The sequence below is a fragment of the Hippocampus guttulatus genome, chromosome 6 (assembly GCF_054856545.1).
Source record: "Hippocampus guttulatus isolate MCC_2025c chromosome 6, RoL_Hgut_1.0, whole genome shotgun sequence".
Lineage (NCBI taxonomy): Eukaryota > Metazoa > Chordata > Actinopteri > Syngnathiformes > Syngnathidae > Hippocampus > Hippocampus guttulatus.
This window is the reverse complement of record NC_141266.1, coordinates 18,612,480-18,637,657: the sequence shown is the minus strand read 5'-3', so window position 1 is coordinate 18,637,657 and position 25,178 is coordinate 18,612,480. Positions and strand designations below refer to the sequence as shown.

Sequence of the window (25,178 nt, the reverse complement as noted above, 5' to 3'; positions counted from 1 at the left end):
TTGCACCAATGACATCGCAATGCTTTTAAACCATCCAAAATGTTTTTTGGTGTGCTGTTGGTTACTTCTTTTTTTGTTGTTTGTTTGTTTTAATTTGCATATGCATAATTGCTGAAGTGCCATCACACACAACCACTGAACCACTCTCAAGTATAGAAACACTCTGATATGCACGTCTGAAACGCTCTCGTTCATAGTTTTGGTGATTCCCACAGAATATTAAACAATATTGTAACGTGCACGGTGTGTGCTTTTGGCAAGTATACAGCATAAATCTACATTTTAAAGGTAAACTTGAGACTTAAAGGTCACGCTTCTGTGTTTTCAGGTTAAACTCATGAATATTTTTTTTAATGCAGCGTTGATGAAGCCACATAATCCATAAACATCCTTGCCAGATTAAAGAAAGAAATGCAAAAGGAAGCTCGTTTATTGGGCTAATGGGGCTGCAGGGAAGAAGAAGGAAAAACGCACAAGCCGCCTTAATTGCTCTTAGGAAAATATTTGCTTGTATTTTTGCTAGAAATCAGGAGAGCGAATGTTAGAATTGAATGGCAATGTAGAGATGTGGCAGTCCATCTTGAACCGCAGGGGGATATTTTTTGGGGGGGGGGGGGCAGGTTGAGATGTGGAACCTCTCATTTCCACTGAGCTAAAATCCAATTTCATGGCAAATGTACTGACTGTTAGGATCTCTCTCCCCCCCCCCCCCCCCAAGAAAGTGCTTTTCGTAGTACAGGAGGTCAATTACGCCTGCTGAGATGCTCTCGGGCTTGTACGGAAGAGTGTGATGAGACCTCATTTTTCATGCTTTTAAAAGGCAACAACAAATGACGCCGGCACGTGGCTGACAATGACGCCACACGCGCACAGAGAAAGTGGAGAGAGGGGGTATGATGATCGTGCAGAGCCTCCTAGCGTTTAAAATCGGCAAGTGACCCAAAAAAAATTATTCATGACAACAACAAAAAAAAAACATTCAGTGCACATTTTGCAAGTGTTGGAAAAAAAATGTGTGGTGAGAAAAAGGTGACATGTCTTTCATCAATTAATACAAGTGGAACAAAATGTGATTTTGCTCACCAATAATGTGGTAAAATGCTGATTTCTAATCGTGAGTTTTTCATGCCAAAATTGTCACTCCAGTGGACAGCTATTCAAATGACTCTTTTTCCCCAGAGTAAAAAAAAAATGGTACAGTTCGTTATTTTTCCGTTATATTATCCTCCATTTACCACGTCATTGAATTCAACTTGCCTATGTTGTCTTGAGTTGTGTTGCTTTGTTTTTTTTTGTTTGAATATGACCACATCATAAAGTCAGTGGTGGGAAGTAACAGCGTGAAGATACTTCGTTCGATTCTTTAGCTATTTTTATTTTGCTTGAGCATTAATTTCTGATGATGTTTTACTTTTACTCCCTACATTTGAAAAGAGATACAGTCATTGTACTTTCACTTGCTTACTTTGCAAATATAGAGAGTGAAAGTCAACCACGGTTGGTATCTTGAGTGAGATCTTGGAGACTCACGGGGAGTAAAAAAAAGGCTAAAATTAACATTTTTGTTTTATTGTATAAACTAATGGCAACATAAATTCTAAATTCCAAATCTAATCTAAATATTGATATTGACAGAATGTAATTAAGTGTAGAGAATGAAAAATAACAAACAAAGTCCAGTTTTCTTTTAGTTTTGTTTTATCTCCAGAGGTGTAATTGATAATAAAAATGTATTTTTACTCTTGTATTTAAGTACATTTCAGATTCCCATTCTACTTTTTTTTTACCTTAAGGGGCCAAATCAGTACCAGTCTTTTAGTTTTTTCATATCAGTATCTCTATTTCGACAAAAGAACAGAGTGTCACTACTTTTACACACTCTGAAGTACATCCAGTGACATCCACTGCTTCATTCTTGTCAGAGCGCACACTGCTGAAATTGCACCAACAGTACAATTACAATGTCACCATAGCACACTTCGCGCTCATCCGTGCAATCCACTGCCAAGGGAATCCAATCCAATCCTTTTTTCCCCCCACGTTGATGCAAGCAAGATGAGCGGGTTGGTAGCGGCGGTGTGGGTTGGGGTTCAGTTGGTTCCAGGAGTTACATTTTATCTAAAGGATTTCTATGACAAAGCCGAGCAGGCGTGACCTTGGGGCCCGAGATGGGGGCCCAGGAGTGGCGTACCCCCTTTTCTCTTGCAGGTCACCATCCATCACGCCCGTGCCGCTTAATCATGTTGATATAATCTCGCCTGAGGCTAATCGGCTAAAATGAGCACATGCAGGATGAACTGACAGTGAACTGATTATCTCCGAATCAGAGTTTCTTGAGCTGACCCTTGTTCCGAGTATTGTTGGGACCAAAACACACTTTTTGAAACAATAGGACTGCTCTGTTTAGAATCACTCCCTATCCACAATACGGGACAGTGGTACCTTGATTTACGAATGACCTGACTTGAGTTTTTTTTTTTTTTAGAGTTTTTCGAGATCCAAGTTATTGTTCAGCCGAATTTTTGCTTTGACTTGGAGATACAAGCTGTTGATGCCAGCACTGAAGTCAGCTTAAGTCAGGTCACAACAGAGTAGTTTGGCAGCTAGGGAATAATTCTTCCGTAAAAGTTTATTTCCACTCCCACTTTGCTTTAAAAAAAAAAAAAGATGTGTATATAAAACAACTGCATAGCTTTGCTTTCGGAACGCTAACATACAATGGAAAACATATACGGCCTAAGGACTGCCATCGATATCACAGTACTTATTAACCTTTAAACAACAGATATTTGAACCCAAACGATAGCAACACTTGTGGACAGACAATATAGCACTTGCAGGCATATATTTATCCTTTGCACACTGACTTATTTACCTAGTCACTTACAGTAGTAGTGAAATGTTTCTTCATATCTGTCTGCATCCCACCTCATCATTGAAATAATGGCATTACCATTCGTTGCAATGGGTAAAGACGATTTGCGACGTGAGAGTTTTGAGTGATGAGCATGGTCATGGAATGAATTCAACTCAAAAGTCAAGGCACCGCTGTATACAGTAATTGCTGTAAATTTCGGCTTGGTTAAGTCGTGACCGAAATACAGTGAAGCATGGACGATAGGGACCGAACCCCGCTGCCAATTTGAAAAAAAATCTGCAAGTAATTGAAGACTATCAATTAGGTTTGTGATTACCATTAAATACCACAAGATGGCAGCAAAGCACTTTTTTTCTTTTAGACAAGCCTAAGGCTTGACAAAAACGAAATTCTTCCCCTTACTTCAACATAGTTGGTTGGTACCAAGATGCCACCAGATGTTAGCAAAGCAATATTTTTCAATTAGACATGGCTCTGGCCTGAGTAGTGAATTGCAGGTACAGTTTCCATCCATTCAGATTCCAGTCTCTTTGTGTTGCTATGCCAATGTGATCTGCCCAGGGTCTTCAGAATCAGCAGTGCTGGCCCCTGATGTAATTTAAACTGTATTTGCAATGGGACTGTTTCAGATTTCAGAATCGTCCTCACAGGGCCAAAGCGCACTAAATGACATCAGCATTTTCTGTCCTTTGATTGGTTGATCAGAGCAAGCAAAATGACAAAATTAGTAAAGAATTTCTAAAACGATCTCCACACATGAATAAATCAAATATTCGGCGAGTCTGGCAAATACTATGTATTTTATTTTATTGTTTTATATTGTAATTTTGTATAGTATTGACGGGTGGTATAATTGTGACAAGTCCATGGTGCTATTATTAACATGTGGATACAATTGGGTAAGTCCCCACTGAAGGCCCAGGTAACACACCACCAGAAAATGTAATACACTCCTTTCAACCTCAGCACACGATTTAACCAGTCAGCAAAAATGTATCCCCTAAATCCAAATGTATATAAACAATGACTCATGACATTGATGTGTTTGATTAGGAACAATGAAGCATGACATCTCATTTGTTTTGTTTCATTTTGTTGAGAGTCATTGAATAAAAAAAGGCCCTGTTAAGGCCCTGTTTGGATTTGTGGATTGAAGCCAGCCATCGAGCAATTTACCCCATCGTTTTTAAATCTTCCCCTCAGGCAATCCCGCAGATCTCGGAGGATTTTGTAAGGAAATCCTGATGAAGAGAGTGGAATAAAAAGAATCCCAGTAACGCGTTTCCTCTGACTGCATGCCGACTAATCTCCATTCGTACAAATGGAGCACGACCACTCATGAAAGATACACAACCAGTCAAACATCTCTAGGTCATGTTCATTGCAGTTATGAGTGCAAAATAACTAAGGTCTTAATTTATATTTAATCATTTCGGACAAAGTGTTCCAAAGTGTCCGTTTTTGTTCGATTGCTTCATGAAGTGTGTGAGCGCCCCCCAGGGGTGTGTGAAATGCAAACTGTAATGTGGAGGATAATTAAACATAGTTTCTTCACAAAATAAAAAGCTTAATCGCTCTAAATTTGATTTTTAAGATGTTTAGTAGGGGCATCGGGGCATGCGCCAACTCTGTATGTGGATGTTCAAAGGGGACGCATGGATAAAGGGGTACAGGATGGGTAAATCCACGCAAACACAGGGCAAACACGTTAACTCCATACAGGAAAGGAGTAGCCTGCGTTCAAACCCCTATCCTCATAAGTGTGAAGCAGATGTGGTAACCATTAGGCTATCGTAGTGCCGCCTCAACTTGACCTGTTGACCTTCATTTAAACACACGAACAATTGTGCTCATTTTTTTGCGGTTTCCTTTTTCCTTTGTGTTTCTTTTCAGAAATGAATATATGTAGCGTGTTCCATTGCTCTACGAACACACACACAGCCAACCCCAATTTCACACACATACTAAAGTATTCTGTTTTGGATGGTTCAACAAACGGCAGGTAACATTGTCCCATGAATACAATTTACCGGTACCCTATTTAACACACAAACCAACAATCTTTTTTCCCCCTCTTTTACCTTTTCGATTGGTAAAACATGCAGCATATGACATTGACCCATGAACACACACACACACACCCCAATTCAAAGCACAAATGTGTTCATAGCCTGTGTCTTTTTTTTAGATGGTTCATCATGCAGTGGGTTACACTGACCCATGAACACAACAACACGTAGAAAGACTGCCAGGATGTAGCACAGAGATGTGTTTTTTTTTATGGCTGAAAGCATCAGGTCACACTGACCCACGAACACAAACACACATACAATTTACCTCAATTTAACATACAAACATGCTTATTTGGGGTTTCTTTTTCTTTTTGGGGGTGGCCGATGTAGTGGGTCAATCTGACCCATCAATACACAGACACACAAGTGGGACCAATTTGATGGTTTCTATTTTGGGGTTATGTCTTGGGATGGAATGTATTGTGGATGAACGGACTGCAATCAACTTGAGAGGTTCCACTCCAAGTGTCCCAAAAATAAATATTCAGATTTCAAGTAATATATTTGTTTCTTAATCTATGAAGTGGAATTGATTTTCATATTAGCATTGATCACGCTAGATATTTCTTTGCATTTAGGCTGGAATAAATCCACATTACCTTACAATCAAAGTACACTTACATACATTTACGACACTGTTAAGAGGTCTACATGATCCACAACGACAGTCATGTGCTTGCAATTATCTGGTTGAGCTTTAGCTGCTACGCATTAAATGTAATCAGGACCTCGTCAAGCCTCTACGCCTTGCGGTGACCCCCCCCCCCCTCCCCCCGGAGGCCTTTCCGCGTAGCAGCCGTCGCAATTAAAATGGAAATGTGGGGATGTAAAAGTTGAAACATCAGCCTGTCCCTGCGGCGTGAATCAATGCAGCAGTGAGTACGAGTCAAGTGTTGGGGGGGGGGGGGGGGGGTCACGTTAGTCAGTCACGTCTCCTTGAATGAAGGAAATAGTTGGCTCAGGACACTAGTATCACTGATCAGCATGAAATTGGGCGGACATGTCTATCATAACAGAACACAGCAATAAGTCTCCGTACTTATAAATTAAACTCATCAGGAAGTCTGCCATTTTGGTTTGAAGCAGCGATTTTGGGCAAAAGCTGGGCCTTAGTAGAAAGTTAGAAAAAGTCAGAAAAACAAATACTGTATAACACAGATACCAGTTTCACCAATCGACATAAAATTGGGTCTAGACGTATTACGTAAAAGGGTGCACCAAAGAGTCTCAGGGCCCAAATTGAACAGGAAGTCAGCCATTTTACTTTGAAGCAACCAATTGGGGCACTTCCAGTGCTTGTACTTTAAAGTTGGGAAAAATAAATCAATAAAAATCAGCAATGGACACCAGCTTTTCCGATCAGCTTGTCATTGGGGGGACATTTCTATCATGACGAGAAGCACCAAAAAGTCTCGATAATGTCCCAAAATGTAGAGGAAGTCTACCATTTTGGTTTAAAGCAGCCATTTTGGCCAAATGTCAAAGCTTGTATATTTTGGCTAACTCTGACTACGTAATTCACCCAATCGAAAGCAGGTATCCTTAACAGATGTGACACTGAATTGCGGAGCACGTCCTCAAATTTTGCTGATTACTTTGAGAACGAGCCATTCGCTGTTGCGTTGATTATGGTTATACAGTATTTAAAATTGTGATTTTTGTGGCAGGATAGTCTTTTCTGTAATTATAGTGAAACCTTTAAAGTATAAACCAACAGTTAATCTGGTAGACCTCCATTTTGGTCAGACTTGGAGACATTTTTAACCATTGGAAATAACTGAAAAAATAACATTCCCCTTCATGATCTCGAAGCTTAGCCGCTAGCACCACATACAATGCAATTAAATGACTATAGTATGCAGAGAACTTAATCAAGAGTCTGTATTTATTGAGCTAGCGCAATTTGAACTATAAAATATGTATTTTGTAAAGGAAAATTCCAATTAAGTACATTTTTCTTTTCCAGTTTGAGGGTTCCACATCCCATGACATGAAAGTTGGGCCATCAAAATCTCCTGTATTCCCACCAGCCAAGCATGCAGACGCGGTGACATAACTTGTCTTAGCTCAGTGGCCTGCTTGCTTCTGGAAAAATGTGAACCGAGGAGGCGGATGAGGAGGCCTGGAGTGTTTTTGGATGTTTTCACATCGATTCACAAAGCTTCCGAATGTGTGTCATACAGTGTAAAAATATCGGCCCACAATACACTGATGCTTTGTGTGAACTGCAGCAGTACAAAACAAAAACAGTAATGCCAATTTCTAGTTTGCCATCAAGGCCAGAAGTGTTTTCTCTTTTGGTCTTAACACCATCAAAAACACTGACCTACAGTTACAATCTAAATTCCAATATTTTTTCTATATTGCCAAAAGTCTATTCTGTTTGGTTAGTGTTTTTCTTGGCTACACTGCTACCAGTTCGTGTTTGTGGATGGCGGATCTTTTTTTTCTTTTATGTCCAATCAAAATTCGGCCTCTATAGGGGTGTTCACACGTGCAAATTAGCTCCGGCGTAGCCCCGGAAAAAGGCTTACACCGGACCAAATTTGATCCACCTCAGGGAGGTGGTTTAAAAATTTGCTCCGGAGCAAATGCTCGTTTGCGAAGCAGCACCGATGTAAATTTGCACGTGTGAACGCAACTGGGTTAAATTTGCTCCAGAGCAAATGCTTGTGAAGCGTACGTACGGCGAAAATGTGTTGCTTTCGTGCTCTGTCGGACTTCCGTCATGTGTTTGTTTAATAATGACACAAGACTTGGCTGGTAACATCTTTCCTTTTGTAGGAGACTGGACTGTCTCGGAGTTGTTAGTGTAGTTTGTTCCTTTGTTGTGTGTTCACAACCCCCTGCCCCCCATATAATTTATTTAGTGATTTCCTCTCTTGATTTTCTGTTTGGTGCATGATGTGTTTGCTTTTCTGAGTGTCATTGAAGTCATCGTTGATTTACGTTTTCGGGGGCGGTCACTCTCGAGCAGAAGGCACGGAGAAGGACGTGCCTGTCCAGTAGTCGCTTGAGTTGTGTATACGTTTTAAAAAGAACCAACACGACAGCTCATTTGTTTTCTGTCGTTTTGCTCCGCTGCAGAAACTGCCGTGTGAACGCAAGTGGGGCTGCACCGACGCTGTGCCGTTGCAGACACGCTCAGTGGCTTTGTACGTGTGAACGCTCCACACAATTTGCTGCGGTGCAAAATATATCGCAACAAAATACATCGGTGCAGCGCCGGAGCAAATGTGTGCCGTGTGAACACCCCTTATGTGTTGCCATGTCAATCTAATCTGCCCAGATTTTTAATTCGTCCTACATGACCCACAATAATGTCAGCATTTCTCCGTTCTCGGATCAGCTCGTCAGAGCAAAACTATTGATTGTGAACTCTTGCTTTTACATTGTCATCTGCTAGCAGGCTAGTCAGAGCCGACCCGACGTTATGTGTGAGTCTGATACAGGCCAAAAGGACTGGATCTGTATCGGCTTGATTTTTATCCAAACCAGTCTGATCCAATCCATAAGACTAAAGTACATAATATATACTCAACTTAATTATCATCACAAAATGTATTTTATGATTACCGGTAATCAAAAATGATTTATTGCAGCTTTACAATGTTATGATTTCCTTTTGGGGACTGGAGTAGTTGTTGTACAGTGAATGTGTCCCAAAATGTTTTGGATTTCAATATCAAGCAAATTGCATCGACATAGTAGTAACAACGTTTAGAGTGACATAAAGAATAACATCGGTATCGAGTAGTCCATTAGCACTCTCGAGTAGCGTTGGTCTCGGCAGTGGTGCGCGGTCCCGCGTGCACTCTATCTTGTCGGGAGCGCGCAATCGGGGGCGGTCCGGTTCAGAGGCTTACCTCCTCTCCTCGCTTCTTCTTCGTCTTGTTCTTATTCTCGGTGCTGGTTGCTTGCTGCTTTTTTCTCGCTGCCTCCACCACGCGAGTTCAAAGAGCAAAAGGACGTCCGGGAGCGAGTGAAAAGGCGGCCGTGTTCTTGAGGAAATCCCCGTCTCTTCTATTTTTTTAGGGGGATTAAAAATCACGCCGAATCGCAGAGTTGACGGCCGAGCGCCATCAGGTAAACACTGTAAAGTCGAAGCGAATGTCCCGTGGAAAGTGTTTTTTTTCTTCTTCAATTACCACCGGGGAAGAGGAGAGAGGGGAGGAGGTGGAGGTGGATGTGCGGGGGACGAGCCTCCCTTTGTGCGGAAGAGTCAGGGTCACAATGTGGACGCTCGACGGACGGTCGCCTCAGCCGGCCTCGAGCGTCGCCCCCCCCCCCCCTCTCCGCCGTCGTCTCCCTGACAGAAACGCCTTCTTTTATGCGTCTTTTCGTTAAGTTTCCAACTCTGAGGCCTGCTCTCAGCCACCCCCTTCCCCCGTCTGTGTTTAAACCCCCCAGCAGCGATGTTGTAACGCACCCTACTTTTAGCCTTGTAGCTAGCTCCCCTGTGACGTTTAGGGACGGCTCGGTTTCCAGCCCCCGCTCGACCCCCATTGTGTGTTGTTGCCCCCACAATGCGGTCGTTCCGGCGCTTGTAAGTGGCGTAGGGGACTGTCGAGAATCTTGACCGACCGGGGTGCTTGTTTTCTTGGCATCGTAACCCCCGACATGCATCGGTGCGGCTTTCGTTCCATTAGAGTGCCGACATCTACCACTGCTATGAAACGCCCCCTCCGCCGGAAAAGGCGAGCTTGTTGTCTCTCCACTTCGCCATCCAAACACTTGGACTCATTTGAATGTACCATAAATATACAGATTCGACTGTGTTTTCACATCCTTTTTGTAATTCACACGTCCGCGTTGAAGCCATGATTTTGTCGCCCGCCAAGGGGCTGCGATTGGCGTTAATGACGCCATCGCGGTGGCTTGGCTAATGTGTCACGAATGCTTTGTTGAGTTACCTTTTTGCTTACATCTTCAAGCTGTCCAAAGACAATTAGACAACATTACATCTATAGAAATAAAGAAATAGATCTATGACAAGAGTTGTTCGCAAATCCATCACTTTACTAGGGTTGCAAAATAATGGAGATTTTCAAAGTTACAAACTTTGCATGCAAATGAATGGAAATGCGTGGGAATAAATGAGGAATTTTCGAAATTGCAGGTAAGGAAAGTGCTTTGTTGAGCACACTTCATATACAAGACCATTACATTAAGGTGACTTAAATACAGCATCAGTCAAGATAAATTAAGAGTTACCATGCAAGTGGTGATTAAAATAAAATAAAGGATAAATACATGAGAATGCTGCACTAAACAATGCTTTCAGCCCAGATATAAACAAACTGACCATTTGAGCAGACCTGGGGTATTCAGGGAGTTTGTTTCACAGGTGAAGACACGAAAAACACTTACAGTCATCTAGTGGAATGAAAATCAAAGCATGAACAAGGATTCTATGTGTCTTGTTGAGACAGAAAGGCCTTAAATCGATGTTTTTCAGTGGTTGTTCAAATTCAAGTCTGAGTCAAGACAGAACGCCCTTAATTTGAGCTATGTTTTTCAGGTGGTAATAGGCAGATTAGTAATAGATGGTAAAGTGGTTGTGAAAATGCAGGTCAGAGTCAATAATTACACCAAGATTTCTGGTTTCAAGGTGAGTGCTGAGCTTGGATCTTTCATATTTGGGGCCACTTCTGTCTCATCTGGATTGAGCCAGAGAAATTTCTGGACCATCCACTAATAGACTTGGTGAATACACTTGGTTAATGTAAACAAAGGACTGTAGTCATATGATGACACTGAAATGTAAAATTGCGTGTCATCCCCATAAGTATGACAGAAGACGTTGTGGTGCTCCATAATCTGAGCAAGGGGAAGCATGTAGATATTAAACAGTAATGGTCCAGGAATGGATTCTTGTGGAACCCCGCATCTGATCTTATTTCACTCACTCATGACTACCAGTTGAGACAAAGTAATCCTTGTCTTGCAAGTACTGGAAGGTTTTCGCTTGAATATAGATGGGTACAATTGATTTTTCAGCATAATTCTAACAAAAACAGTAACAAGTAGTGGTAGGCTACTTTGATTTAGGAGTCCCCCAATTTACAAAAATTTTGAGGTACCAGCTGTAGCTTGGTCGATTTATTTTATTTCTTTATTTTTCGATCATGTATTTTTGCTTTGCGTTCCAAGTCATATTATGAGGTTCAAGCAAACTTCAGATATGCCGCCGCTCTCGTGAAATGGGGAAAGAAAATGCAGCAGTTAAGGTACTGCAGTGCCTTCACATGTGGGCAAGTAGCTGACAAAAAGTATCTATTTATGCTTAAATATGATACATTTCCATTCAATTACCCTCAACTCCTAATTAACTCCTATGTTATTGTATAACCTGTTATAACAGCGTTGCATATTTGAGGATTTAGAGTGCAACAACTCTATAGGTGTGTACGTTTCAAAGACTAGAAATTAAATAAAGGTCTCAAAGGATTAGGCTGCAGGGGTAGTGGACTCCGGTTCCTCGAGAGCTATATCCTGCCTTTTTTAGATCTCTCCCTACTCCAACATACCTAATTCAATTCATCATGATCATTTCAGATTTTGACAGAGCTTGCTGATGAGCTGATCCTTTGAATCAGGTGTGTTGAAGTAGAGAGAGATCTCAAACAGGCAGGATATGGCTTTTGAGAACACCGGAGTTCCCTACCTCTAGATTAGTGTGTACTAAAACACTCACGTTTTGGCGGGGTTGGCTGTTTGCAGAGTGAGAGGAGCTCACCACCGCTATCAGGGCGCTACTTTTCCGAACTTGAAAAACACAAGCAAAGGTGGAAAACCGGTCTCAAAACAACTATGGTTTGGATTAAGATGCTAAAACAGGCATTGTTGGGTTGGCATAGGGTGCACCAACTCTGTCTTGGTATTGAAGGGGGTGCAGGTCTTAAAAAGTCTGGTAAAGACTGCTATAGGCTGATTGTTAGTGCACACGCAACCATTTGGGACAAATAAAGGATATCTTATCTTATTTTATTTTATTTTCAACATAAACCCGAACTGACATTTAATGATATTGTGTAGGTACCCTGGCGTGACAAGAGTCACACGACTTGATGTTTTTGTGTTGTTTGTCTTTCTCCTCCTCATGCAGGGCCCCACAATGTCCAGTGAAGTGCAGAGACCGGACGACAGCCCCAGCACCAGCGGTGGCAGCTCGGACATCGAGCAGCGTGAGTCGTCTGTACCGACCGAGCAGGAGCGCGAGCAAGCGCAGCCCAAAAAGAAGGAGACAAAGATCTCCAGTAAAACCGCTGCTAAACTGTCGACGAGTGCCAAGAGGTAAGACCCCCCCCCCCCCCCCCCCCCCACCAGCACTTCTTCCTACCCCCCGTCCTCCTCTTGTGTGGGGAGTACACTGGGTTGTTTGCTAAAATGGTGCCCTAAGGGTGTGAAGCTGTGTAAAAACCACTGTTGTCCCAAAGGCATTGTTATTTCAAGCATGCCTGCTTTTCAGCGGGACTATAAACCTTCTTTTGAATGGAAATAACACACGCACGCACCCATGAATGGCGCTTCATTAAACAAACTTGTTAAAACACAATTTTTAAAGTATTCTTTCGCATTTGTTGTCATTCTCTAGCTGTCAAGAAGTATGAGACTATCTTGTAACACCACTTTAAGGACTTGCTCACACACGTCTTGAAATAAGAGTCCAAGCGTGCTTGCTTCAAATTGTTTTGGTCACTCTCAAGTGAAGTGCTCACAAAAATTGACGCATGAGACACAGGAGAATCAAATATTGTCGATGTAAACACCAAAATGTTCAACCAAAACATAGCAGTTTGTCTAATAAAAGTCTGATAACTTGGTGTTTTCCAACTTTGATTGTGCCAAGGCATAGTCGACATTAGAAAACTCAAGGCACCCGGCTGAACAAGAATATCAGACTTGAAAGCCCAAAGTAGGTCCACCCGGCTTGAAAGCTTCGAGTGGCCTTCGACGCAGAGACGTTAGGCTGCAATTCAGTTGATATCGAGCGACTAACTGTGTGTGTTGCTTTCTTTCTGAATGATGTTCTGATCACATCAGCGTCATCGCGCGCAGTTTTTGGCACACATGAAATTGTCCTCGGCGAAGATGATGTGACGAGGACTGGCTCGCCAGTTGATCCGACATCTGTTTTGAAACTACACGTCAGCAAATGGACATGATTTGGATTTGAGGTTTGATCATGACAATAAAATTGCATCGTGACGCAATATTTGACAAGGTAGTCCATTCATGCGGTTTTGTTTTCAGTATTTAACGTTCCTGGTGTAATAAGAAGTGAACAGCTGTTGATATAAACAATAATAAAACCAAAGAGGACTTTTAACTTGGATAAAATAAATGACTTGCACATGGTAAAACTGGGCGCTTTGAATGTGAGCTTTGTTTTCAAATGCTTGCTTTTATGTGGTGATTTGAAATTTCTTAAGCTGTGTTGTTTTGTCATTTCACTGTTTTGTTTGATCTTTTTACCCCTTTTAAAATATTTTTTTCTTGATTTTATTGATTTCTTGATTTCCATCTGTTCTTTTCATGTTTTCATTATTTCTGTGTAAAGCACTGTGGCTTTGCCTTAGACAGTATGTGAATGGTGCTGTGCAAGTGTATGCAGTACTTGCCTTTCCTTGCCTAAATGTTATCCATCCATGCATTCATCCACCCACCTATTCAAGCCAATGTTGCCTTCAGGTACATTTTACATCTCAGTTTTACTGTCACTTAAAAGGACATTGTTCCAAAACGTCCTGAAATCCCATCCATCCAGTTTGGTGTTGTTTTCACAATAAGAAATAAGAAATCCTTTATTAGTCTCGCAATGGAGAAATTCCCGATTCACAGCAGCAAAGTTATGAAAGGAAGAAGTAGAACAACAAAATATAGGAGCTGCTGGAAAGGCAGCCACTCACGCGGCGCCATTTTGAAGTCAAAATAACAATAATAACACAACACAACACATAGGACACAGACAGTCGTGCAGTCCTAAATCACAGTGTTGCCCTCACAAGACCACTGAGATGTTTTCCAAATGTCTTTAAGATCTATCTAGACACCCGTCCATGCATTGCCTTCACGGAAAGTTTGAAATCGTAATTTTCCCTGTCACAAAAACAACAGCGATTGTTGCAAAAGACATTCGAATGTATTTTACCTCACCTGATGAGTACAGTATCTGTCGATCCAGCCCTCTACGAGTGTATTCACTTTGGAGTTGTTGTCAGCAAAACAATAAGCTCAAACACAGCACATGTATCTGTTTAGCTTTTCTGACAACTCTATTCACAGTGTTAAGTGCATACCTGATGGAAAGCCACTAAAACTAACACCCAAATGACTTTTTTGTTTTTCTTCCCAGGATTCAGAAGGAGCTGGCTGAAATTACATTAGACCCTCCTCCAAACTGCAGGTGAGCTGCTCTTATCTGCTCCCTGATGATTGCTTTGCTGATGTACAATGCTGATGGTTGTGTGTGTGTGTGTGTGCGCGCGCGCGCCTTTTTCACAGTTATGGCTGCAGTGAGAGCGTCGAAAAAAAGAGCTGCGGTGTCACCTTTTAAAAGCCGTTTCCATTCTTGTATGCCCCCCCACCAAACCCCACCTCCTCTGTTCGGTGCAGTCAATCCTTATTGTTTGATGTTTACTCTCTCTCGGACCTTTTAAGGGCGAGAGATGTTGCCGGCGCGCCACATGCGGCGTATCCGTCCGTCATCCCCCTCGGGGATGCCGCGAAGGACGGAGCTGTTTTATCAGCTTCCGTGACGCCATCATTGATGCCGCCTTTGTTGGTTTAGTTTGAGGAGATGATGGTGGTGGTGTTTTATTTATTTATTTATTTTTCTGGCTTCGGTCCTCAGGCGCCAGTTTGTAGTCGTCTGACCGTTTACTGTCTCGTCTATGGCGGGAAACACAAAGACAGCGGTTAATGGGATTAATCAAAGACACAGCGATGCCTAAAAATATGCATGGCAGTGCATGTCTCAAAGACAATTAGTCTGAAGTGGTTACCATAAATGTCCGTTAGGGCTTCGTTGTCTTTGATATATTCTGAGTCATCTGCCAGACGCATCAAACACACCATATCACAATTTAAGGAGACTTTATTGTTGTTTCAAGCGAATGTATTGATGTTTTTTGGCTTTTCACCTGGGGTGCCAGATAACAGTTGTCAGGCCAGTGACTGCCTTGTTTACAGTGTCAAATTGCTTTTTATCAAATCATGGCTATAGATTTTATCAATGCATTGAAACTGTGCATGTTGGCAGTATTGAATTACTCTTTGATATATACAAAAAAAATGTACACCAGGTTCTCCTTGATTTATTGGCAAACAATAAGGAGAGTCCATCGGGTGTGTTTTGGGTTGGAGAGAATGGTGATGTCCTCTGGCTTTGTTCACGTGGTGCCATTTTGTTGTCATTTGGCCACTGACGGCCTTCTTCTTGCTGGGAAACCAGAAATAGTTTCACCGCAGCTTCATCAAAGAAACAACGCTGTATACAAAATGAATGTCGACAAAAAGCGCAAAATATTACGACGTATCAAAGACACAATCATTGATGTGATGTGTACCAAAACACACACAAACACGTTTCAAAGACTCAGCATTTTACTCTGATTTTTGGGTTAATTGAACACGATATGCTTCGGTCTTTATGTTCAATTATTCGATGATGGACTCTAATCTATTTTAGACCCCCCCTTTTTCCCCCTTTTTTGAAAATAAAACTAGGTTGACTCACATGAAGGATTTGGTTTGGGAAGTCATTTGAAAGTAAAATAATCGCCAGAGGAGATTTTGCAGTCTTGGGAAGGGGGGAACGAGGGGGGAATAGTTGCTCGGGAAACAATTAAGCTTCCTCAAGATAATCCCTTTATGTGTGTGGGGGTGGGGCGGGGGGGTCATGTAATAATTACTCTGCGGTAATATATGTGATGACAACAGTGATGATGGAGAGGAGCGACATTTTCTCAGGCACTCGTTTAGTATGCTGTTCACTTTCCGCTTTTTTTTCCCCCGGACCGAGCTCGCTTGAAAGGTTATTCATTTGAGCGGCTGCGACAAATGGAGTCACAGGCTGTTGGCCTTCTTCAGGAGGCAGGAAGGAGAGCGGAGCTAAAGACATCCACTTGGGTGCGTTCCACAAACGCAGCACCGGCCGGGTGGGTGGAATGGTGGGAGGGTATGGGCTGGGGGGGCCACTTGATTTATGTCACCTCCACTGCCGTGCCTGCCACCTCGTTACCACACTGTCTTCAGTTTAATCTGCGGAGAGTTTCACCTTGCCTTGTTGTGCAGATTGGTCGTTATTTAATGACGTGGATGCGCTCATTCAGTGGGTCTCCACTGTTGTCACGCTGAAATTCATATTTTCCTGTTGTTAAAAAAAGTCATGACCCTAATAGAAATTAGGAGCCATAAAAGAAAACGTGTTTTGGAAGACGCATGGAGTGTTGTGATTGATCTTTAGTGACCCCTGCAAATGTTTTTGCATTTTTTAATGAGTTTTTCCAGAACAGTAGACAGACATTTATATTATTGAACCAATCCCTACTTATTCGCGTAAATCCATGCTTATTCGCGCATTTTTTTTTTTAAGTCGATCCCCCACTTATTCACTTTTGTCCTTTTTGTTTCCCATTGCATTTATAAGGGAGCATCACTTATTGACCGATTTTTGCTGTTTGTGGTCTAGCCCGGGTTTGGATCAGATTAAATGCGTGTTGTTAAAATGTTTTTAAGTTTGGCAGAAGGTAACGAAAATAAATGCTCTTTTTTTGTTATGTGTTCAGAAAATCGGGTGGGTTTGGAACGTGTCACCTTGTGCCTATTTGATGTTTTTTTTTTTTGTGCTCTTTATAAAATGCCCTACAATGCCACAAAATTGTAGCAGATCAAGCGACATCCTAATAGAAGGCGACAGCAACGCAACAGACGTCATTGCGTCAGAGCCGCAGGATCCAATTCAACTGTAGTAGGCGTCAAAACGCAATACTTTAGTAATAACCCAACTCGTATCCCACTAATCCGGCTCTGATGAATATATGAGTCAATCCATCGCGTCTGCCCCGTGGAGACAGTGCTCGCTTTTCATTGATGCTGCAACAGAGTGCTATGAATGTTTATTATTGGGCTTGTATGCTCCGATCTGTTTTTGATATTATTTTTAGTTAATTGCCGAATGAAACTGGAGGCTATTTCACACAGAAATCCTGCAAAATTTGCCAGACGGATACAGATAATTAGATGACACGGGCGTCTGGTGCCTCGAACAGCAACAAATGCTGTCGGCAACACGGAGGGAGAAATGAATTAACTGCCGGCCGGGTGTTAAACTTCACACTTCTGTTTGGCATTCCCTCACTCACCGGGTTCGACACGCTTCTCTTCCAGGTCTCATACTACCTCAAATTGCAAACAATTTTCAACCGACTTTAATTTCCATATCTTTGTTCAAAAATAGGATTTTTTTTTCCCACATAGGGGCTATTACGGCTTTGATTGAACTCCAATTTTAACTCGGAATCCAGTCAATTTACAAGTCGACTTCCACAAACATTAAATATTTTTGCAATTAACACAAAAACCCAGCAAAGCTTTGAATTTGCCACGGCCTAATTAACAACTACAATTACGATCAGAAAGCTTCCGTTGCTTTCATATCGGGATCCAACAATCAAATAGTTCAAAAATCGATAATTCTGTCCATTATCCCAAATGGATTGAAATGTATTATGCTTTATTAAACAAAAACAAAAAAATGTGCATTTGAGGTGAGATATTTGTCCACTCACAAGCACCATCCTCACATTCTACATTGTATTAGCTGTAACTTTCATTTTGTATGGTTTTAAAAGGCGAGGCCTGGCCCGTTGATTGACGTCGACATCAGCGAGTAATATCGAGTTGGCTGTTGTGACGTCTGGTTGGGAGCTGGCCGGTAACTAACTATGAGCTACCCCGCTTGTTGCTGAGGGCCTGTGCGTCAGCTTTTGCCATAGAAAAATGTCAACTCCAGAGGGAATTGTGTGGATTACCGCCACCTATAGGACCGGAGTGCGACAGCATGTTGTCTGACAGACGTTTTGCCCTTGCTGGAGATTTTCACTCCACCGTTATTTCTTTCCTTTTTTGCAGTTTGACATGCAGTTGAATATAGAAAAGCCGCTGCTCTCTATTTTAGATTCCAGTCAGGGTTGTTTCAGTTATCTCCCACATCTGTTGTCCTGTCTCCTCATTTGTTATCTCCTCACTTGTCACGTCCCCCTCCTCTTTCGTCTCCTGCTGCGTTTATCAGAAGACGCGTCGGATTTAAGTCGTTAGTTTTCCCCGTTCATCACATCAAAGACACAGCCGGAGCCCTGCGCCGTCTCCCTCCACAGAGACGGTGGGGAAACGTTAGATGAGGCATTTCAGTCTCTTCACACAGTGATATTAGTGTCTGTCGGTGTTTTGAATGAGCTTTTTTCAACTGGCACCCAAAAAAAAACCTTCTGTGGGGAAAAAAAACATCCTTGAAACATCGCTGAGAGGTGTTAATGCCCCAGAGGAAGTGGGAAATATGGCGGTTGGTCAAAAAAAGTGAGTTGCTGAATAATTGATGACACCCCCCCCCCCCAAAAAAAAGAGATTTTTCTTAGAGCACACTTTCAACAGGAAAAATCATTCTAAAAATGCCTGCCCTCCCATCACGTGTGATCAAGTAATTCTTTCCAGCCTATTTCTAAAAGTGTGTTTGTAAGCCGTTCAGAACACAGCCACAGCCAGGCTACCCTGTGAAACACTATCATGTCAAAACCAAAAGGTAAGCAGAGCTGCACTGAATTCTGTTGTAGTAGGTAGGATGATATGAAAAAAGATTTTTTTCAAATGTCAAAATAGAACATATCATCGAATGGAGATTTATGACATGAATAAAATTAGCCCAAGTTTATGACACAGGTTATTCCAAGCATAATTAATTAAGCCGGTGTGTATAACTATGCTCACATATTGTCCCTTCATAACTAATGGAAACCGTGTCATTGAATAAAATACAAAAATTCCTAATCACCTGACCTTTGAAACGCGCGAAAGACCCACTTTCAAGGGGCTTGTAAACTATTTCCGTGTTTGAAATTCCCAAATGGAGTAATCCGCGCGTCGCCTACAGCCTCTTGTCTGTGGTGAGTGTGAGTGGAATGTGTGTCAATGTATGCATCCAACTCTCGCAGAACAACAGAATGCGCACTCTCGGTTGCACTCCTGAAACTAAAGGAAGTGGGAATAGTCTTGTGTCCTGTTTGTAGATTAAAGTGGGGTGGAAATGAAGGAACAAGTGTCGAAATGTAGTGTGTGCGTGGGGCGCGCCAGCTATCACCGTGTGCGCTGAGAGGGTGAATGAAGTGTGCAATTGCTCTCGTGCGCAGCTTGGAGGCAACGTCGTTCATAAGTGAAAACGCTCTTCTCGTCTTTAACTCTTTCATTCCACAAGACGTACTTGTACGTCTTTTTAAAATTAGGCCCCGCCTACCAAGGACGTACTTGTACGTCTACGTCTTTTTTTTTTTTTTTGCGTCACAGAGAGGAGGAGGGTCTGATGCAATCTGTGAATGAGAATAAGCCGTATGCATTGTAAATCATGTAAAAAAGCGACCAGTAGGTGGCAGTGGTGCCTCACCTGATTGAAATGCATGCTTTTACAAACAGCTCTTTTTCTCAGTTTTTTGCCCAGGAATCGCCATTTCCATGAAACTTAGCCGTTTTGTATTGCCGATTGCAGAAGAATGTATAAAGATAGAAACAATTTTTTTCCTGCAGAAAGAAGAGAGTCCAATCTTTATTTTGGTAGGCTCCATGTTTATATAGCATTAGAACCAAATATTCTGTGGTCCTTGCAGGATCAATCAAAATCCAGTAAAACGCTGGGATTGAAGCGGTTGCTCTAGTATAAATTGTTTGGTGAAGTTGAGGAGGGATGACTTGTTTTTGGAGATATATTCTCTGCATGCACCACATAGACTAATCTGCACCCCATTTAACAAGCGTGTGAAGTCTTGCCTCCACAAACGAAAGTGGTTCTATTGGCTTTATTCTGATCGGCTTCCCAGCCACACTGCTTCCATCAGTAGAAGTCGCTTGCCTAGTCATAAGTGCCCTACCTGCGCCCAGGTCATCATACTAACGAAAGCCGTACTCATCATTGGCCGAACAGTATCTGAGGTGTGATTCATGGTTGCTCACTTGCAACCCCTGATTTTGGGCAGACAAGAAATAGGAGATGAAAAGTATAATAGTCATTCGTTAGTTGTTGGGGTATTTTGAGATTGAGACAGCTAGGAACTCTTTTATTGAGGGCATCAAATGCATAATATCCATGAACCCTATGGGCTCTGTATACTGGCCATGTGTTGCCGTACTGCGCCAAGTGTTACGGCGCGGTGTCAGAAAGTGACACAAGGGGGTCGGGATGTTGGTCGGCAGGTGTTGTGATATGAATAAAGTTGTTATCACACAGTTGGTGACTGCTTGTTTTTGAACATAACATTTTCAAGCGAAGATGGAGTTTCACTTCACTCTGCTGCCCTCATTCCTCGCCGCTGGTCCCGTTGCTATGAATGTTTTAAGACTAGAAAAGATCGTACTTGCCGGGAGCAAGTGACCCGAGGCTACCCGCTGTTCTCATTTGCAACCGTCTTTTCATTCTCTCTGACCCAAGCAGATGTATAAAGACCGCTTTGCCTTGTTGTTGGACATGTTGTCGCTCCACAGAGTGTTGTAAGCCGATGACAGGAGCAGACAAAGGAGTTGAAAGTTTTTCAGGAATTCTCAAAAATTAAAGATGTCTTTTTGGCCACAAACAAGCTTGAATTTGTTTGTAAAATTCAGCAGATGTGAAGGGTGAATTATGTTGTCTCTCAGCGGTTGCTTAACATGTTGGCGAAAGATACACACTGTGTCACTCATGTCTCCACTTTCTGTCTTTTATCATCTCCAAGCAAGACATGTTTTTTTTCTGGTTTGTTTTTTGCGCTCATCCCATCCTCTAACTCAGGGGTGGGCAATTATTTTCTCCAGGGGCCAAATGAGAAGCTGAAAATATTGTGGAGTGCTCAGGTTATAGATTTTATTTCTACATTGAAATAAGTAAATGACATTGTTTACGGAAGCTGGTAAGAGTATGTTTTATTGTTCGATAATGAGAGAGTGAGGTTGTTTCAGTGAAATAATGCAAAACAATGGTAACTGTGCAACATCTCTAACTCTTTTTCAGTGCTTTCTGTGTTTCACTGCACATGAAGATACCACAATGTGTTTATCTGCCAGTTATAATGGAACACAACTCACATTTTTGTTCCAATTGCCAAACAATGCAGAAAACAAAAAATAGTAACCATGTTTCAGTGTTTTATTTTGGGGTGTTTTTTTGTCTTGTTCAGTGAGATAAATCTAGCCACAGTTGAGCTTCAACAATGCCATCAAAGTCAGGTTGAATGTTGGAGGTGGAGATGTGAAGCGCACATCATAGATGATCATCAGTAAGAGAGAATCTGTACCTAGATTTGGGAAACTTTTTTTTTTCCCCTGCGGACATATTCATGCTACAGAGTCCACCAAGAACTCTAGCAAATTCCCCCTCCGAAAATAGGCTTACAGTTTTAGCGATTTTGTGGGATATCACATAGCTGGTCTTGGTTGGTGCTTCACGGGCTGCGTGTAGCTTGGTAACATTTTTTTCTTTTTTAGCCCGCAAATCTTCTGATATCTACATTCTCAAGCACTCTGCAAAATTTTGAAAGTACCGTATTTTTCGCACTATAAGGCGCACCGAAAAGTCTTCCATTTTCTTAAAAGCTCACAGTGCGCCTTAAAATCCGGTGTGCCTTGTGTATGGTCATTACGGGAATATGTCGACCCCAAGATGGCTCCTTGCTGGACAGTGTTATAACTTGCTGTTGGTTCAGTAAACTGTGTCGCTGCTTTATTAAATACGTTTTTGTTGCAGCTCCGAAAAAAGGAGGGCTGTGGTGTTGTTTTTTTAAAACGCACACTTTATTAATGGTTTTCACAGTCTCAACAAATACAAGTACGTCTTTGTCCGTCTCCGTGCCTTCTCTTCTTCCGTTCGACTCGAGAGGCGTTCATGACCGCCTCCGAAAAACGTAAATTAACGATTCCTTCAATGAAAATACGAAAATTGAAAATAATGCATCAAAACTGAAGATTAAGCGAGGAAATCACAAAATAAATTATTTTGCCCCACATGGGTATTTATTTTGTGATTTCCTCATTTGTAAATACAGTACACAACAAAGGAATAAAAAACAAACACTTTTGAGACAGTCCAGTCTCCTACATTTTACTGACATTTTTGAGCTATGCTCAAGGAAAATGCCAAAATAAATTCTGTAGGGTGGCTATAGAATTTATTTTGTGATTTCCTCGCTTGATTTTCTGTTTTGATGCATTATTTTCAGTTTTCGTAGTTTCATTGAAGTAATCGTTAATTTACGTTTTTCGTAGGCGGTCATGAACGCCTCTCGAGTCGAATGGAAGGGGCATAGCTCCATCTAGTGGCTGCATTGTAGATTGCGTTTTATAATCCAGTGCGTCCAAAAACTGAAAAAAAAATTAAGAAATAGGCCATTCATTGAAGGTGCGCCTCATAATCCAGTGCGCCTTTTAGTGCGGAAAATACGGCAGCTTTTATTTTCTTAATTCCAAGCAACTTTTTCACGGGCCTCCATGTTGGTCGGAGGGGGGAACCTTGTGAGTGACACAGCCAGCGTTGCTCTTCAGCGGCGGCGCCATTAAGCGCAGCAGGCGGCGTTATCAATATTCATGAGAGGGAGGAAGGGGGTGTGAGTTTCAGGAAAAGCTCCTGGAGAGTCAGTGGTGTTCGACGACCCGTGCGGCTCAACTACAGTGATTGTTGGCTGAAGGACGTGGAACAAAAAATCAAGCCAACACTGTTTGTGTTTGACCTCGGGTGATCGATTGGCGCTCTGTCGTCGCCCTCACGTCCTTATGAATATTGATGAATCATATCCACCCTTCAGTCTGTGTGATTCCCCCACGTGACTTTGACCTTTTTAGTGCTTTTACCCTTTGACTGCACAATGAGAGCCTTCAAAGAAGTATGCCTCAAAATCCGAAGTGCTTCCATCAAGGTGAACCCGAAGGGGGTGGGACGGGCTTTGTAGCTGAATTGTGCAAAATAAGCAGAGTCAAAAGCTTCTTTTCACAAGACCTTTCATCGCAAGACCCGCAAAGGGGCGCCGACGACATTAACACATTCACTGCCAGCCGTCGGGTTCTTTAGGAATCAGCAGTAGAACCAAAAACACCAGTTTCTGACCAAAAGGTAAAGAAAACTTTTTTTACTTATTTTTTGGTGGCAACTCACATATTAACTGATAAAACACTTTGGTTGGCATGGATAAGCAGTTTTTAAAAGGTATACACCACTAAGAAACGTCACTGACATAAAGGCAACAGACAGGCATAGAAACTAGGGATAGAACAGGTGTAAGGTCTTTTTGCTGCCTGGAAAATTATAGTACTATTGGCAATATCAGAAAAATAAATTGTGAATAATTGACGCCTTCCCTGAGGTTTGCAATTGCCTATAGATGTTAAAAAACCGAACATATAATTTCATCTAAAAAATGAATCCCCCAAGATCACTTCAGCATTCTTCCTTCTTACCTGAGCAGAAAAGTTGGAAGATGCGAGTTTTTGAACCAGAAACGGAGAATATGTTTCGAAACAGATCCGCAAAAAGACACATTTGCAAACACGAGCGACAAATATGATGCGGCTCACTGTACTGACAATATAGCCAAATTTCTTTTTTTCTTTTTTTTTTCTCAGATTGTTGTCTCATTTGTGGATTGAAAGGGGAAAAAAGAGGGTGGAAAAAATACAAGTGAGTGGATGTTTTTATGACAAGAACAGATGTAAGTCAAATTGATGCTGTAATGGAGCAAAAACATTGAAAAATACTGGCCAATAGCCAAAAATGACCAAGAACAAACTGTCATGGAAATGAAATAGAACCAGGCCTGAGGGATATAAAAAGTGCCGATTTGACAAAACTGTTATTATATAAACATGCCTTAATGCAGGCGTAAGGGATCTGTTACTAGGCAGAGTATTGGCGGGAACAACCTCTCATGCCTTGTCAGTGTCGTGGATTCAGATAAAGGGTGAAAAATTTCTGGCTTAAAACAGAGCTGAACATATGGTCAACATGGACTTTTTTTTTTTTTAAAGTCTCACACAGAGGGACCGTGTGTCTCTAACTTGTCCAGTTCATCATTCTTGACACAAATCCAGGAAAATCATTTTTTCTTTGTGTGGAAAAGAAAACATTAGCTCGTGTTGGAAGGAGGGCACTGTTTGACACACACACACACACCCCTCCTCCCGACACCAGCCAGAGTTTAATTTATCCCTAATGTTTTCCACTGCGCCACTCGTGCCTGATTCATGTGTGTCATTGAATCCTCGGCATTCCCGTTGTGGAGGTACTTTAGCGGTAAACATTTGTCCCAGGCCGTAAGAGATGGATGGCTTCGCTCGGAGCGTGAAACACGGGAGCACTGTGGACATTGTGCCATTACGCACGCTGGGATGACTTGTTTTTGGAGATATACTCTCTGCTTATTATGATCCCTCAAAACTCGTCCGGATAAAACCGGTGTTATTTCCTTTCATTATTAAATCTATAGTGCGAGAAGAAGACGGTGACTTCATTAAACTCATTGATTAACCCTTTCGTGCACCCTGTAACCTGATAACATGATAAGCTGTCCACTGTAGTAACCACTGTCCCTGAAAGGGTTAAAATAAAAGAAAATGCGGCTTCACACGGTCGGCGAGTGGTTAGCGCGTTGACCTCACAGTGCAGAGGTACCGGGTTCGAATCCAGCCCAGGCCTTCCTGTGTGGTGTTTACATGTTCTCCCTGGGCCTGCGTGGGTTTTCTCCGGGTACTCTGGTTTCCTCCCACATTCCAAAAACATGCATGACAGGCTAATTGAACACTGTAAATTGTCCCTGAGTGTGAGTGTAAGCACAGATGGTTGTTCTTCTCTGTGTGCCCTGCGATTGGCTGGCTACCGGTTCAGGGTGTCCCCCGCATACTGCCCGAAGACTGCTGGGATAGGCTCCAGCACAACCCCCCACCCCCGCGACCCTTGTGAGGATAAGTGGATCAGAAAATGGATGGATGGATGGATGGATATC

The 25,178-nt window shown here is 42.1% G+C and overlaps 2 protein-coding genes across 3 annotated transcripts in view; one reads left to right on the top strand and one right to left on the bottom strand.

Annotated features, from left to right (window-relative positions):
• The window catches only part of znf385d (zinc finger protein 385D), a 102,311-nt gene extending 93,366 nt beyond the window's left edge, over nt 1–8,945 (bottom strand). The window contains exon 1 of the mRNA XM_086112903.1: nt 8,817–8,945. The gene's annotated coding sequence lies outside the window, so the exon portion shown is untranslated. The remainder of the gene's footprint in view (nt 1–8,816) is intronic.
• ube2e2 (ubiquitin-conjugating enzyme E2E 2) overlaps nt 1–25,178 on the top strand; it is a 43,738-nt gene that overhangs the window by 4,372 nt on the left and 14,188 nt on the right. The window contains exons 1-3 of one of the 2 annotated variants that reach the window (XM_086112904.1): nt 8,888–9,036; nt 12,059–12,246; nt 14,309–14,359. In XM_086112904.1, the coding sequence (XP_085969030.1) occupies nt 12,068–12,246; nt 14,309–14,359 (230 nt within the window). In that variant the 5' untranslated portion in view covers nt 8,888–9,036; nt 12,059–12,067. Of the gene's footprint in view, nt 1–8,887; nt 9,037–12,058; nt 12,247–14,308; nt 14,360–25,178 lie in introns of those variants that run through there. The other variant, XM_086112905.1, reaches the window with a different exon arrangement.